Genomic DNA, 16,713 nt, shown 5'->3' on the forward strand with positions numbered 1-16,713 from the left:
AGGAGTTAGGAGTCGAAATCACTGTCAAAGAGGTGGGCTGACATTTATACACGGTCCCTGCTCAGAAGAGCTTACAATCTAACTTGGACAGACATGACATATGGGATTGGGGATGCAGAACCCAAGGTGAGAGGAGTTAGGAGTCGAAAGCACTCAAAGAGGTGGGCTGACATTTATAGATGGTCCCTGATCGGAAGAGCTTACAATCTAACTCGGACAGACAGACATGACATATAGGGTTGGGGATGCAGAACCTAAGGTGACAGGAGTTAGAAGTCGAAAGCACTCTCAAAGAGGTGGACTGACATCTACTATGTTACGGTATGTTTGTACAGTATTGTGAGCTGTAGCAGGAAAGAACAACAGACCTGGAATGAATCAAAGCTATGTTTCAACAGGCGGGAGAACCTCTGGGTCTCTAATATGACTGATTTGGATCTCGCTAACGCTTTTCTCAGTAGCAGATCAAGGCACTTGGGATATCCCTGTCCCCGGAGGGCTGAGGCGATGGAGGTGAAGTCAGTGGTCTCGAACCCTTTTCATCTAAAGAGCTGCAGCGTGAACACGAGAAAGCTCTGAGGACCATGTTACTGGTTTTGTAAACGCTTGACCTGCTTGTTCAGGCTGGATATTAAACATTAAAAATGAATGCTAATATTGATTCTCCATCACTTCAAGGATATTTTTATTTTGGATTGTTACCAGTAACACGTTTCAGAGATTGTTTGTTTGCAGTTACTATATCAAGTGGGCAGTGGCCCCGGGCGCCATCTTGAAGAGGAAGCAAACATCTGTTCTCCTCTTCACCCCCCCCCCCCCCCTTGTCCTGTACCTCTGTAACGTTCCTGGCGCAAGCAGCAACCCTCGTGCCGGCATCGGCTCTCTGACATCACTTCCTGGACCCGCACCTAGGAAGGGACGTCAGAGAAAGAGCTTGCGCGACAGCGGGTTGGGGTTTGTTGCTCGTTCCAGGAACGTTACAGAAGTACTGGGGAAGGAGCATGTGTAGACGAAGAAGAGGGCGGGGGAAAGGCACCACCACCACCCCATGCGTCTCGCACGCTCGCTGCGCCACTGTAAGTGGGCAAGATTGAAATGAACGCACCTGGAGGATTTGAAGACTATTTCAGCCAGGTGTTTGAGGAGACCACTGGGTTAAGTGATTTGCCCAAGGTCACAAGCAAAAGATTTGAACCGTGCTTCCCTGGGGGGGGGGGGGGGAATGCCCTTCCCACCGGGAAGCAGCAGCTTTTGACATCAGTAGCACAGGCACTATATAGAGTGGAGTGTGGGAAGAGGAACGGCCAGTGTGCCATTCCTCTGGACTTTCGAAGGATCCCTTAAAGGAGGACCCTGCAGTACAATGAACGAGCTCAAGCTGGCCGTGCTGGGCAGCAAAGGGACTGGGAAGTCTGGTGAGTGGCTGCAAAGCATGCATTTAGCCTGGGAACGAGCCTCTTCTCACTCCAATCCCTCTTTCTGCTCCTAGCTCTGACGGTGCGTTACCTCACCCAGCGCTTCATCGGAGAATACGCCTCGGATGCGGGTAGGTTTGCTCATGCAGCAGAATGTCTAGTGCTACTGTAGAACAGAATGGTCAGTGCGTACCCCAGTGTTTCTGTCCTCATTAACGGGCTTTGAATCCTGCCGCTTCGGTGCTAACAGGGCTCATTTGCTTCCTTCCAGAAAGCATCTACTCGAAAAGGCTGTGTCTGGATGGGAGGCAAATGCATTTGGAAATGTACGATCCCTGCTCACAGGTAACAGGGCAAAACAAGGAGGGGAGGGGGCGGTCTGGAGCCCGAATGCACCCTCCACCCCCCTTGCTCTCCAGGGCTGTTGTAGGATTCCGTAGTGAAAGTGTTAATCTGTATTTCTGCCAGAATGTGTATTGTGGGTTTTCCTTCCTAGAGTTGCTTATTTTACTTATTCTGTTTTCTATACCGTTCTCCCTGGGGAGCTCAGAATTCTTTAGATCAGGGGTGTCAAAGTCCCTCCTCGAGGGCCGCAATCCAGTCGGGTTTTCAGGATTTCCCCAATGAATATGCATGAGATCTATTTGCATGCACTGCTAATCCTGAAAACCCGACTGGATTGTGGCCCTCAAGGAGGGACTTTGACACCCCTGGTTTAGATGGATTTATTCAGGTACTCAAGCATTTTCCCTCTCTATCTGGGCCAATGGGGGATTAAGTGATTGCCCAGGGTCACAAGGAGCAGCATGGGATTTGAACCCACAACCTCAGGGTGCTGAGGCTGTAGCTTTAACCACTGCACCACTCTACAAAACAAAATGTAGTAAAAGTGAGCCAAGTAAAGGGCAATCCAGCCATTGTGACATCACTGATGAGGTTGGCTCTTATTGGTGGAATAAGGCATTATGATGTCACAATACCAGCTCTGCTTATCAGAGGCTGAAACTTTTCATTCTTCTATACTGTTTTCCCAGCGGAGCAGGTACTCCAGCATTTTTCCCTGTCTATCTAATGTACCTGAGGCAAAGGGGATTAAGTGACTTGCCTAGGGTCACAGGGAGCAGCGTGGGTTTGAACCCACAACCTCAGTGTGTTGAGGCTGTAGCTGTAACCACTGCACCACACTCTGCGAGGATTTACACCAACTGAAGCATCACATTAAAACACTTACATTGCGCAGTTACCAGGAGATCACAATCTGGCACTAGACCAGGGGTCGGCAACCTGCGGCTCGCGAGCCACATGTGGCTGTGGTTCTCCAAGCCCCGACCCTTTAATCTCCCTCAACCCAAAGATTCCTCACCCGGGGCCTACCAAGGTACCTGGTTGTCCAGCGGGATCTTCATGGCAGAAGCACGGCCCTCTCGCTCCTGCCTCTTCACTGCTGCAACCTCTCGCAGCACTCGCAGGAAATGCCGCAAGCAGCCACAAAAGGTCATGGAAGCCATTTTAGAGAGCTGTGCTCCTGCCACAAAGACCCCACTGGACCACCAGGTATCTTGGTAGTTCTGGGGGGTGGGGAAGGAGATTAAAGGGTTGGGGCCTGGAGAGGGGAGAGAACCTTGGCTATGGGGTAGAGAAGGGAAGGAAGAAAGGTGAAGAGACCTGCGAAGTGTTGCAGGGAAGAGAGAGTGAGAGACTCCCTTCTCTACGCCTTGCGGCTCTTTGTAAATCTTCGGTCAAATTTTTAGGATAAATTGGCTCTTTGCTTTAAAAAGGTTGCCAGCCCTTGCACTAGACCCATTATTCTCAACTCAGTCCTGGAGGTTCCAGGATATCCACAATGAATATGCATAAACTTGATTTGCATACACTGCCTCCATTCTATGCAAATTTCTTTCATGCATATTCATTGTGGCTATCCTGAAAACCTGACTGGCAAGGGGGGACTCCAGGAATGAATTGAGAAACACAGGTCTAGACCATCCCTAGTAAAGTTCCGATATCATATCAATTAAAACATCTTCAGTGCTCTCCTAAACTTCATGTAATCAGTGGCGCAGTGGTTAGAGCTACAGCCTCAGCACCCTGAGGTTTTGGGTTCAATCCAGACTGCTCCTTGTGACCCTGGGCAAGTCACTTAATCCCCCCATTGCCCCAGGTACATTAGATAGACAGGGAAAAATGCTGGAGTACCTGAATTAAACTCATGGGAAGAACAGTATAGAAACGTAGAAACGGACTAAATAAATAGTGTGAAAAGTTTCAGCCTCCAGAGCTGGTATTGTGACCTCATAATGCCACATTGCACCAATAAGAGCCAACCTCATCAGTGAGGTCACAATGGCTTGACTTGGCTCATTTTCACTACATTTTGATTTCTAGAGTAGTGGAATGGTTAAAGCTCCAGCCTCAGCACACTGAGCTAAAAGGGTTGTGAGTTCAAATCCAACACTGCTCCATGTGACCCTGAGCAAGTCACTTCATCCCCCGTTGCCCCAGGTACATTAAATCGATTGTGAGCCCACCGGGACAGACAGGGGAAAATGCCTGAAGTCCCTGTATGTAAAACCGATTTGAGTGTGGTTATAAAGCTGCAAGTCCCAATCCTTTTTCCAAATTTAAGGAAGCCCACGCCCCTCCCACGGTCACACTCCCTTTTTATGCGCATACAAATTAGTGCCCGATTGTTTACCAATTAACTTTTCACTTGTCAATTCATTTGTGCCTGATGTGTTCTAGGGGCCTGATGTACAGAACTGCTTTTGTGTACTCGCATCATCGATGTATTGGACTGGCTCTTACATTCTTGCTTTCCCTTCCAGCCCCTTAAAGGAAAACCACCGTTCGGGGACGAACTGCAGTGGGCTGACGGGTTGGTGGTAGTCTACGACATCAGTGACCGGTCATCTTTCACCTATGCAAAGGCGCTTATGTACAGGATACGGGACCCACACTTAGGAACTTGCAAAAGGTAAATGCCACATGTCCCTACACCATCCAATAATTGGGGTGGTGACAAGAGAATATTAGCAGTACAAAGGCACATTTTAACAGCAGGGTACATATACAATAGGGAGCGTTAGATAGAATTAAACCTAGGAAACACTGTGGCAGAGGCTGTCTGTCACATCAAGATTTCTTGCTTCTCAAACCAGTTTTCTCAGTGGTCTTGAAAGGGATTGGCTTTACAACCACACTCAAATCGGTTTTACATACAGGGACTTCAAGCATTTTCCCCTGTCTGTCCCAGTGGGCTCCCAATCTATCTAATGTACCTGGGGCAATGGGGGGATTTAAGGAGCAGCGTGGATTTAAACCCAGAACCTCAGGGTGCTGAGGCTGGAGCTTTAACCACTGCACCACTCTAGAAATCAAAATGTAGCAAAAGTGAGCCAAGTGTAGGACAGTCAAGCCATTGTGACATCACTGATGAGGCATTATGATGTCAATCAGGGTCTACCACTCCTCCATCCCTATTCACGTTTGTCTTCTGCGGTCCCGCTCCTGACGCTTCAGCCTTGAACACAGAACAGAAATGTTTGTTAAGCAATTCAGTCTTTTCTGTATCCCCTTCGCTTTTGAGCTTCACAATGCCACTTTTGCACTTCTTCCTATCACTGATATATCTAAAAAGAAATATATATTGTCTCCCTGTTTCATTGTGTCAGCTATTTTTTTCTTCCATTTGCATCTTTGCTTTTCTGGCTACATGACCAGCCTCTCTTAACTTTTCCAGATGGAAGCTTCTAGTGAAATATAGGGAAAACGCTTGAAGTACCTGTATGTAAACCACTTTGAGTACAGAATCCCTTTCTCTTTCCTTATTAATAACCAAATACTTCACCTTTAAGACAGATTCAAGCCCCACTAGGGTCAGTGCTGGACATATAACAAAGACACACAAAAACCCCCACGTTAAAACCAATATATTCAATGCATCCAGAATCTTTCAGGGACTTATGGGAAAATTCATACAATGCCAAAAAAGCAGCATTCATTAGCTTCCTGAAGCGCCTAAAATCCCATTACCAGGTTCGTTAGAACGCTCAGTATTTCTCGGTCTCTAAGTCAGCCAACTCTTGGCCGAGAACGGAGTTCTGCTCAGAAGATAAAATGCTCCTTAATTCTGCTGGAGGTTTGCTGATGGGGGGGGCGCTGTCACTAAGTAGTACTAGGTTCCTTGTTCTCTTATCCCGTGATTGAAGTTTGAGTGGGGGAAAAGAGAGCAGTTACTGGGTCTGCAAACCTGGTTTTCGAGCATCTTCGTGCCCTTGACATAATTGCACAGAGGGTTTTCAAATTTGAGGCCAGCGACTTTGTGCATGGAGGGCCAGAATTTGGGATGGAAGACTTCTAGATTGCTAAGAAATCCTTTTGGCTTCCTGTGGGAGCCACGTACCTCATAAGATTCCCACAGCTTTAATGTGTGAAGTGTATTCCTCCAGTACCAAAATGTCAGAGAACGGTTAAGTATACATTTCTTCCCTAATATACATACATTCCCAAGAATAATTTTTAACCCCGTGCCCCCAGGGAAGAAGTGCCTTGTTGCAAGGAGTTTATCAGCTTCACAGGCTTTATTCTCCTGACCGTCTCAAGAAGACATTGAATGTTTCAATGTGTAGTGCAGTGGTTAAAGCTACAGCCTCATCACCCTGGGAAAGTCACTTAATCCCTCCATGGACCCAAATACTTTAGATACATTGTGAACCCACCAGGCCAGACAAGGAAAAATGCTTGAGTACCTGAATACATTTATATAAACATAAGAACATAAGAATTGCCGCTGCTGGGTCAGACCAGTCTGCTTACGCAGTGGCCCCCAGGTCAAAGACCAGTGCTCTAAATGAGCCCAGCCTCACCTGCGTACGTTCCAGTTGAGCAGGAACTTGTCCAACTTTGTCTTGAATCCCTGGAGGGTGTTTTCCCCTATGACAAACTCCAGAAGAGCGTTCCAGTTTTCCACCACTCTCTGGGTGAAGAAGAACTTCCTTACGTTTGAACAGAATCTATCCCCTTTTATCTTTAGAGAGTGCCCTCTCGTTCTCCCTACCTTGGAAAGGGTGAACAACCTGTCTTTATCTACTAAGTCTATTCCCTTCAGTATCTTGAATATTTCAATCAAGTCCCCTCTTAGCCTCCTCTTTTCAAGGGAGAAGAGGCCCAGTTTCTCTAATCTCTCACTGTACGGCAACTCCTCCAGCTCCTTAAATAAATAAATAGTATGAAAAGTTTCAGCCTCTGATAAATAGAGCTGGTATTGTGACATCATAATGCCTCATTCCACCAATAAGAGCCAACCTCATCAGTGATGTCACAATGTCTTGATTGTCCCATACTTGGCTCACTTTCTCTACATTATGATTTCTAGAGTGGTGCAGTGGTTAAAGCTCCAGCCTCAGCACCCTGAGGTTGCGGGTTCAACCCACGCTGCTCCTTGTGACCCTGAGCAAGTCACTTAATCCCCCTATTGCTCCAGGTACATTAGATAGATTGGGAGCCCACCAGGACAGACAGGGGAAAATGCTTGTGTCCCTGAATGCTCCCTGGGGAGACTTATATAGAGAATTGAATAAATTTGCATGCAGCTGATGAGGCATGGCTCTAGGAAAAGCAAAGCCGAAAGCTTTCCTCATTGAAGCAGAGCCACCTGTGAGCATCACTTCTCCATAGATAGAACCGTAAAAGAAGAGCATTAATACACTTGCTGTGGTGATTTAGGTCATTCCACTGTATTAAGGTAATTACCATAGTTACGACAGTGCTTTCCAATTCACATCTGAGTTTTCATTCATTTAGTACTTGTGATTTTATTGTTACCATAGCGATGACAGCCTATCTGAATTGAGATGAAAAGTAAAATATAATTATATGACTAAAAAGGCAGCTATGCTACAAAGTGCCCAGCCGAGCCCCTGAACAAGACCCAGGAGGGACTGTGTTTGCTCAGTACCAGCCACTAACTTTCCTTTCTGTAAAATGCAAAATCACAGCTTAATGAGGGCAAATTTCTTCCATAGAACCTATGAGGAGGTGCTGAAAGGTTCTCAGCCCAACCAATAAGAGAATGACGTGAATATGATTCAATCAATGATCTGAAACAATGTCAAAGCAGAGAATTTTATTTCTGCAAATTGAACCTTAACAAAATAAGATAACACTCTTTTGAGCTGAAGGCAAAATGACGCTCAAAATTTAGGAAGTTGCTTGGTTGGGCTGAGAACTTTTCAGCACTCCCTCGTATGCAATAAAAGTGAGCCAAGTATAGGACAATCAAGCCCTTGTGACATCACTGATGAGGTTGGCTCTTATTGGTGGAATGAGGCATTATGACATCACAATCTCAGTTCTACAACTTCTCAACCCAACCAAGAAGAGAATGACGCGGATACGGTTCAATCAATGATCTGAAACAATGTCAAAACAGAGAATTTTGTTTCTGAAAATTGGACCTTAACGAAATAAGATAAAACTCTTTTCAGCTCCAGTGGCAAAATGACGCTCAGAATTTATGAGGTTGGTTGGTTGGGCTGAGAACTTTTCAGCACCCCCTCATAGTGTTAAAACGGTTCTTTAAACATGCTAGTGATAGTCACCGTTCGCCTCAGGCCACATGCGATTCTTCTTCACCAGCTGTAATGTAGTTTTTCATTTCTTATCTCACTAGATTGGAAATGGTATATCTTTATCGTGCTTTTTATTTAAAATATATATACCAACACCATCAATACTTCTGTTTGTTCACAGCAGTTTAGAAATGAAACATTCGTAGACGATGAAATATAGACCCATATTACACAATAAAAGCCGTATAAAATCAAAGATTAGAGTCAGGAAAAACAAAGTTGATATAAAATCATTAATAACATAACACTGAAACCTAATTTTCTCCCTAGTTTTCATCTAAGGATAAGCACTCTCTTCAGTAATTACAGCTCATTCAGAAAGATATTAAGAGATTGGACCATATTTCCCCCTGGATTCAATCTAAAATTCTTCTGTCTATAATTTTATCTAGGTGACGCATAAGGTCCGCCACCTTCGCACCAGCCAGGCAAGTGACCAAGGGGTCCTTTTATTAAGGCATGCATTATATTCTATGGGCGCCTTAGCATTTAGCATGCGCTAAATCGGTTAACGGACCTTACTAAAAGGACCCCCTTAGTAAATAAAGTGCTGCATCCAGGTGTTGCATCCTACTTGGACCTTTTCACATTTGGTATATTCTCCCTATATGAATCAACTTGCTCTTCTCTCTCTTTCCGCTCATCATTGGCTTGTGTCTTATCTTGGACCCTATGATTGGAATTCCCTTCCCTGGACCTAGGGGGTCATTTCTAAAGCAAGTTAAAGGCCTACCTGTACACCAGAGGTGATGGTAACAACATCCCCCCCCCCCCCATTCCTCCTGAAGTCCTCCCTTCTGTGGCTTCCTCTCGTAAGCTGCTTTATTGTGCTGACGGGTTTGAATGCTAATATATCAAACTAAACCCAATAAATAAAATTTATGAAGAAACTGTAAATATATTCTTGAAATCTCTTTCAGTCTAAACTATGAGACACCTGACAGAGACTTACTATTAACATAGGGGCCCTTTTACTAAAGCTTAGAGTGTGCTAACAGAATTAGCACGTGCTAAATGCTAAGAAGCCCATTATATAACTATGCACTTATAATATGGCATGCACTAATTAAGATAGCGCATGCTACGCAATAGTAAAAGGACTCCATAGTTTTATTCAAGTACAGTACTCCCCCGAAATTCACGGGTTCCGTTCCAGGAACCCCTGCGAATTTTGAAAAACCACAAATGCAGTTTTTCGCCTGTCAAAAGGCAGGAGAGGGCAGCTGGAGCACCAGCGGGTGAAGACAAATCACTCACAATCTGCTCCGACCGCCTCTTCCTATAGTAAAGTCGGGCTAAACCAATCAGGAGCTGCTTTGACACATAGCTCCTGATTGGTGTAGCCCGACTTTACTACAGGAAGAGGCAGTCGGAGCAGACCGCGAATCAGCAAGTCCACGATTTGCAAACGGAGGAACACTGTATTATGATATATTTCATTGGTTCTCAACCCTGTCCTGGGGGGACCCCCAGCCAATCAGGTTTTCAGGATATCCCTAATGAATAAGAACATAAGAATTGCCATACTGGGACAGACTGAAGGTCCATCAAGCCCAGGATCCTGTTTCCAACAGTGGCCAACCCAGGTCCCAAGTACCAGGTAGCAACATCTCATATACCCAGAGCCTTTCCAGATCATTCATTTAAAACAGTTCATTATTAAAATTACATTTTTATTTTCACCATTCGATAGTAGAAACCAGCATTAAATATGCTTGGGCTTAAAGTTCTCAATCAAAAATGATCAAAGTTATTCCAAATGCATATGTGCAATTGATCTCATAAGGGTAAAGAACATACCCTTCACATCCAAATTGAAATTCTGTCCAGCTCTACACGTGTCTGTGTTTCGCCATCAGGCGTCTTCAGGAGCTTGTACTGGTCACAGCTCCGCTTCCAATTCTCATACTTGTAGCTTTCTCATACTTATTCATATACTGCAGCTCAAACGGTTGGGAAGTCCAAACCGCGATCTCTGCAAATAAAAATGTAATTTTAATAATGGACTGTTTTAAATGAATGAACTGGAAAGGCTCTGGGTAAATGAGATGTTAGAGTATGGAAGATTTATATGAAATGTTAATCATAATAAAAGAATTAATTTCTATGATACCATTTATATTATAGTGTATGGTTTAATGTATCTAGCTTTTTTGGTATAGGTATTCATAGAAGATCAGCTATTTAAAGTTTATGATAAGCTCCAAACATATCGTTTTGGTAGTCAAATGCATTTTCTTTAGGGATATCCTGAAAACCTGACCAGGACAGGGTTAAGAACCACTGATATATTTCATTGGTTCCATCTTAGCTAACCAATTATCTACTATAATAAAATGCTAAGTACGCATGCGCACTCTTACCTGCGTGATCCATGATCTGTAGGTCCGTGACCGGCAGGAGTGCGCATGCGTGCATACAACGGCCCTCTCTCTCTTGCTGGCTCCCTTACACTTCACGCCTGGCTGAAGTTTATTTTTAAGTTTAAAAGCTACGGCGGCAGCTCCTCTCACGAGCCACATCTGCATCGGAGAAGGCTTCTGACGCAGGTGGCGATCATGAGAGGAGCCGCCGCAGCACCTTTAAATTTAAAAATAAACTCCGGCAAGGGACTAAGGGAGCCGGCCAGACCGCGGGAAGGGAAGGGGGCAGTGGCAAGGGACTAAGGGAGCAGGCCAGACCGTGGGAAGGGAAGGAGGGTAGGGGAAAATGCTGCTGCTGATGCACAGGGACGTGGAGGGGGAGGGAAATACCGCTGCTGCTGCTGCACAAAAAAGTGGAGGGGGAGGAAAATACTGCTGCTGCTGCTGCTGCACAGGGAAGTGGGGTGGGGAGGGAAATACTGCTGCACAGGGGAGTGGGGGGGGAGGGATATGCTGCTGCTGTACAGAGAAGTGGAGGGGGAGTGAAATACTGCTGCTGCTGTTGCACAGAAAAGTGGAGTAGGGGAGGGAAATTCTGCTGCACAGGGAAATGAAGGGGAGGGAATGCTGCTGCGGCTGCTGCACAGGAAAGTGGGGGGGAGGGAAATGCTGTTGCTGTTGCACAGGGAACTGGGGTGGGGGGAGGGAAATGCTGCTGCACAGGGAAATGGAGGGGGAGGACATGCTGCGGCTGCTGCACAGGGAAGGGAGGGAGGGAAATGCTGCTGATGCACAGAGAAGTGGGGTGGGGGGGGGAATGCTGCTGCACAGAGAGCGGGAGGGAGACAGAAAGAAAGGAAGAAAGAAAGCCACAGGGGCAGGGAGAGAGACAGAAAGACAGACAGACAAAGAAGGCCATGGAGAGAGACAGACAGAAAGAAAGACAGACAGTGGGAGGGAGAGAGACAGACATATATTCTAGCACCCGTTAATGTAACGGGCTAAAAGACTAGTATAGTATATATTGTATCTACTGTGTAATATTTTGATCATTTTCTGTTATGCTGAGAGACTGTGGCAGCCAAGATTAACCCTCACCAGTCACAAGCATTCTCTTGCTCTCATCTAAGCTTCTGTTCAGAAAACATAACATAAAATAAATCTTTATTTATATAGTGCATTAGACTAAACTAAACTAAACCTTAGGTTTATATACCGCATCCTCTCCATAAAGATAGAGCACGGTTTACAGGTACTTATAAAGGGGGTTGTAAGCATTAGCCTGGATCTTAAGCAATATACCGTAGCTCAATAACTACCTCTGAATAACCCTAGGTCAATTCATTTAGCTCCTCATTCTTCAGCCTAACCAACTTGTTACCTAACAAGAATAGCAATATATGCCATCTCTCTCTCTCTATGCCGTGTGAAATTTAACCCTGATTACTAGCCATACATTTTTGAGTTTTATATCCAGGAAGCCTGTTAAGAGGCTTTGCATGTAACATGTTCAGGTTATCATTTTCCACAGTATAACACACGGGAAAAAGATTATCTTTATCCTAACGGAAGCTTACCTTTTTGTTCTGCCTCAGAGATACAGAGTCAGTGGTGGCTTTGGTTGGCAACAAACAAGATTTGTGCCACATGAGAGAAGTGGGCCGGGAAGAAGGACAACAGATGGCATCAGATCACAACTGCCAATTTTATGAACTGTCTGCCGCAGAGCACTACCAGGAAGTGGTGGCCATGTTCACAGCCGTTATCAGAAGCATCATCACAGCAAATGCCAAACTCAAGGAAAAGAGAAGGCCCAGCGGGTCAAAGTCAATGGCCAAACTGATCAATAATATGTTTGGAAAGAGACGAAAGTCGGTGTAGTCTGAACATAGAACCATGCCGATGGCACAGAGTGAATTGGGACAGTCTGTTAAATGCAACGCACAAAGAAGTTGGACCTAATTCCATCATATCACGATATAAGGATGGCTGTGACTTTCTAACTCTACTGGGTACTCTGCAGAACAAGTGCTTTGGGCTATGAGAGCAGTAATGCATTGGGCGAGAATCCACCAATGGATCAGGACTCTAATTCTAACAGATTACCATTATAGAGTCTCATGTAGAAACGGGTTTAGTTCTTACCATCCCTCTAGATAGGGAGACATTAGAGAATCCATTGTGACATTGGTACCTGACAAGGTTTTGCAATGGGTCATTACTAGAAAAGCCTCTTGAGACCTGTGAGCAAGGTGCTGTCTTTCACGTGTATATTTTAACATTATATTTTCTATGTCTATTGTATACAGTTTGTTACTGAAATGATTTAAAATCGTATTCCACGGTGACAATAGTTGGTGAAGTTCAACTTTGCAAGTTGTTCATATCGGGACAGTAGCCTCTTTGGGACAAGTAGAACAAATGCATTGCATCGCAGGTCGACCTTTCTAGCTGAGCAAACGTAGAGAAATCAACATGAGGGAGAGCTGTAAAGCTCTCAGCCCAACTAAGATGATCTACAATAATATCAAAACGTAGAATTTCATTTCTGCAAATTGGCGCTTAATGAAATAAGATAACACTCTTTTCAGCTACAGTGGCAAAGTAACGCTCAGAACGGAGAACTTTTCAGCACCCCTTTGTAATTTGTAAGTTAACAAGTTTAGCTGAGTTTGCCAAGCACTATCAGTTTTAAGAGGTGCCAATGAACCAAATGTGTGATATTAAATGAAGATCCCTAGCTTCATCTGCAAGAGTCATAATCTCATGTCTTTCACCTAACTCAATGCACAATAGCTGCACATTTGACGTTGATTTTGAATGCAGAAGTCATGATTTCCACTGAGCTTTCACATATTTCAATATTGCAATAACAGAGGCTACTATGATATGTTAATTAGCATGCAATTATGGCTCAGGAATAAAAGAAGCGTCAACTCAAAGAGACCATTTCCTCCTATATGAAGATAATATATACAATGAACTCTAAGCAGGTTATTTAAAGTTGGACCACTCATTGTGTGGTCTTAAACTAACCAGATAAGTTCTTGGCATAATTTAGAACAGTTATCCATAATTATCTGTTTAATTTAAGCTGCACTCCAAGAACAGCCTTCATTTCCCCCAGACTCTCATGGTTACGTTTATTTGGGACAAGTACGTTTTCCAGTTAACTTGAACCTCTGGCTGGGCCTGAATTTTTGCTCCTAATTGCATTTAAAAAAAAAATAATGTATATATTAGGATTTATTTTCTAACTTTTTGAAGAAATTCACCCCGGATGGCGTACAGCAAGAATAAGACAGACACAGCAAATAGACAATTACAGTACAACAGTAGAAATATTCAAATAACAATATAGATTTATGGCACAGTGTGTTACTTACAATGTCAATACAATCCACATTAAAACATCTTCAAAGTCATCATGAGGTCTAAGGATAAGGCAGAGTAACAGAGGTAAGATAGAAATAAGGGTTTCTAGCTTACCTCCTCTTTTACTAAGCCCAATAGCATTGCTGCGTGGCACTCGCTCCCATGGCTAAGTAAAAGGGGGCCTTAACGTGGAAAATAATTTTGTCTAGAGAAGAAGTAGTTTATGCAAGGAACTCAAAAATTAGCTCATAAATTGCATTTCTTGGTATTTTAGATAGAATCTGATTCCATCTGTTCCCACGCACGGCACAGAGATGTGATGGCTGATATAACAAACATGGCTGCCACAAACAAACAGCTGGGTCTCCTAATGGTCTTAGACAATGGTAAAAGCTGTGAAAGCAGTAATGGCCAGGAATAATTGAAAGAAAACCTGATCGTCTGGTCAGGTTTTTGGCATTGATAATAATAACTTTATTCTTCTATACCGCCATAGTCGATAGACTTCTAGGCGGTACACATTCAAAGAAGGCTGGACAATCCAGCGAGTTACAGGATGCCAGAAGTGAGGGTTACATAAGAAATATTTAGACGCTTCTAAAACAGGTCTAGAATGGAACATCTAAGTTCTGCCTTCGGACGTCCTGCGAAAGGTTTGATAATCTCCGCAAAATATCCAAGTCTGACTTAGCCCACAGCCCACCTAAACCCTACCCAAAACACGCATCTAACATGCCCCTTTCTGAGTTTGACGTTTTGGAGGGCGAACATCCCGCAAAAGTCTTTGTTTTGATTATCAGCACGTGGACATTTTGCAGAGAAACATGTCCAAGTGCCAATTTTTGAACATTTTTGTGTTTTGAAAATGCCCCTAATAGCGTCTTAGGCATTACTCGTATGCCCATTACTGCCACTGATTAGAGGAAGATGCCACGCAAGGTATCTTAGAAAAGATCACTGTCAGGACTGAGGGCCTCTGGTTCTAAAGAACCCTCTATCATTGAATACACTTTGAGCTCATCACAGTTGGCTGAATTAAGAACATAAGCAATGCCTCCGCTGGGTCAGACCTGAGGTCCATTGCCCCAGCAGTCCGCTCACGCGGTGGCCCAACAGGTCCAGGACCTGTGCAGTAATCCTCTATCTATACCCCTCTATCCCCTTTTCCAGCAGGAAATTGTCCAATCCTTTCTTAAACCCCAGTACCGTACACTGCCCTATAATGTCCTCTGGAAGCGCATTCCAGGTGTCCACCACACATTGGGTAAAGAAGAACTTCCTAGCATTCGTTTTGAATCGGTCCCCTTTCAACTTTTCCAAATGCCCTCTTGTTTTTTTTTTTAATTTTCTGTGTAATAATTTCTCGCTCACATTTATGAAAGAGTTCAATGTTCCTTATTTCAATGCCTGAATTATGGTTTCTCATTCTCTTAAACAAAGAAATTCAGTGATTAGAGTTTGCAAAAAGGCAAAGTCATTCAACTACCCATATAACTGCCTCTACATAATAGAGCTCATTGAATAATAATTGTAATCTAGCCATAGAAAATGATAAAACTGTTATCATTCATATAATACAATTCGACAAAATTAATGACCGGAATAATTGTCTCAAATAAGATGTTAATGGATAGTACGCTGACATGTGACAACAGGAACATAAGAACAGGTCACACCAAGATCTAGCGAGAAATAACTCTCCTGAGTCTACCTAACTAATCATTTTTATGGGGTTTTCCTCCAGAAATTTCTTTTGAGTCCTGCTGTGTTAGTTCTCCAGCAACAGAATCCGCAGCTTAATTACACACTCTTCCCTCAAATTCTGTATAGGGTCCACTAATCGTCAATTACACCTCATAGTTGATGCTAATTGGGCCTATTAAAAGTTCCACGCACAGCGCAGAAAGCGTATGCTTGCAGTGCGTGAATTTGAAAAGAGGGCATGGCTGGGGCGGATCGGGTGCAGTCCTAAAAGTTATGCACCCACAGCTTAGGGGCAGGTATTGAGGTCTGGTCTGAACAGGTGCGTCTAAGTTATGAAACTCAGGTGCTAAGCGCGATTCTGTAAATGCTATGCACACCTTGTAGAATCGCACTTAGCACCATTCCAGTTGGCGCTGATTTTTCGGGCACCATATATAGAATATGGCTCTGCATGAGGGAGGATTTGTTTTCAAGCTGCTCCTCATAAGTTTCGTGGAGGGTCCTCTTGATTTATTCAATCTTTGCCAGCCAGGACTTAATATCTGGAGGGAAAGCCTCACTTCATGTCAGATTCCAGAGCAGAAGAGGCGTTCTCCTTCCAAACAGACATCCTGCCCCTCTTCTCCTGTTGTTCCTGCCTTCCTTCAGCTTCATTCCCATTTTATCTCAACAAATTAACCCCCCACCCCCATTTACAAAACCTCTAAAGTGGTTTTTAGCACCGGCCAGTGTGACGAATGCTCTGCCCTCCGACGCTCATACGAACTCTATGTGTCGAAGCAGGGCAGAGCAGTGCTAAAAACCGCTTGCATTGTTTTGTAAAAGGGGGTTTAAGTCATGGTATCATCTCCCCTCCGAAGAGCCTTTAACCTTTCTTGATAAGAGAGGGGTTCAATCCCCTTTATTATTTTTGTCACATTTATCTCAATCTTTTTTTCTAATTTAATATTTATTGAAAGTTCAAATGAATCAACACAACTTCAATCCTTACCAAAAATGGAGGTGGGGGGGGGCGAGAAACACATCCCATATAATGCAAAGAAAAAAATATACAGGTACAATGTGCATAAAATATCAAGAAAACAAGCCCACCTTTCTTAACCCAGAAGAAACGGGTTAACTCACCTGAGAACCAGCCTCTGGTCTCAGAATCAAGATGGAGACTTGTGAAAGATCTCTGAACAGATGGCTTTTGGACTCACTCCCTTAGGCATGATTTAATTTCCA

At 44.0% G+C, this 16,713-nt stretch overlaps 1 protein-coding gene across 1 annotated transcript; it reads left to right on the forward strand.

Annotated features, from left to right (window-relative positions):
- Positions 1-887: 887 nt before the first annotated feature.
- RERGL (RERG like) lies at positions 888-13,622 on the forward strand. The gene is made up of 5 exons (XM_033950869.1): positions 888-1,415; positions 1,490-1,546; positions 1,687-1,760; positions 4,241-4,389; positions 12,003-13,622. Exons 1-5 carry the CDS (start codon positions 1,364-1,366, stop codon positions 12,286-12,288), a joined length of 618 nt encoding a protein of 205 aa, XP_033806760.1. The 5' UTR covers positions 888-1,363; the 3' UTR covers positions 12,289-13,622.
- The last annotated feature ends 3,091 nt before the right edge of the window (positions 13,623-16,713 follow it).

The sequence above is a fragment of the Geotrypetes seraphini genome, chromosome 7, assembly GCF_902459505.1.
Source record: "Geotrypetes seraphini chromosome 7, aGeoSer1.1, whole genome shotgun sequence".
Lineage (NCBI taxonomy): Eukaryota > Metazoa > Chordata > Amphibia > Gymnophiona > Dermophiidae > Geotrypetes > Geotrypetes seraphini.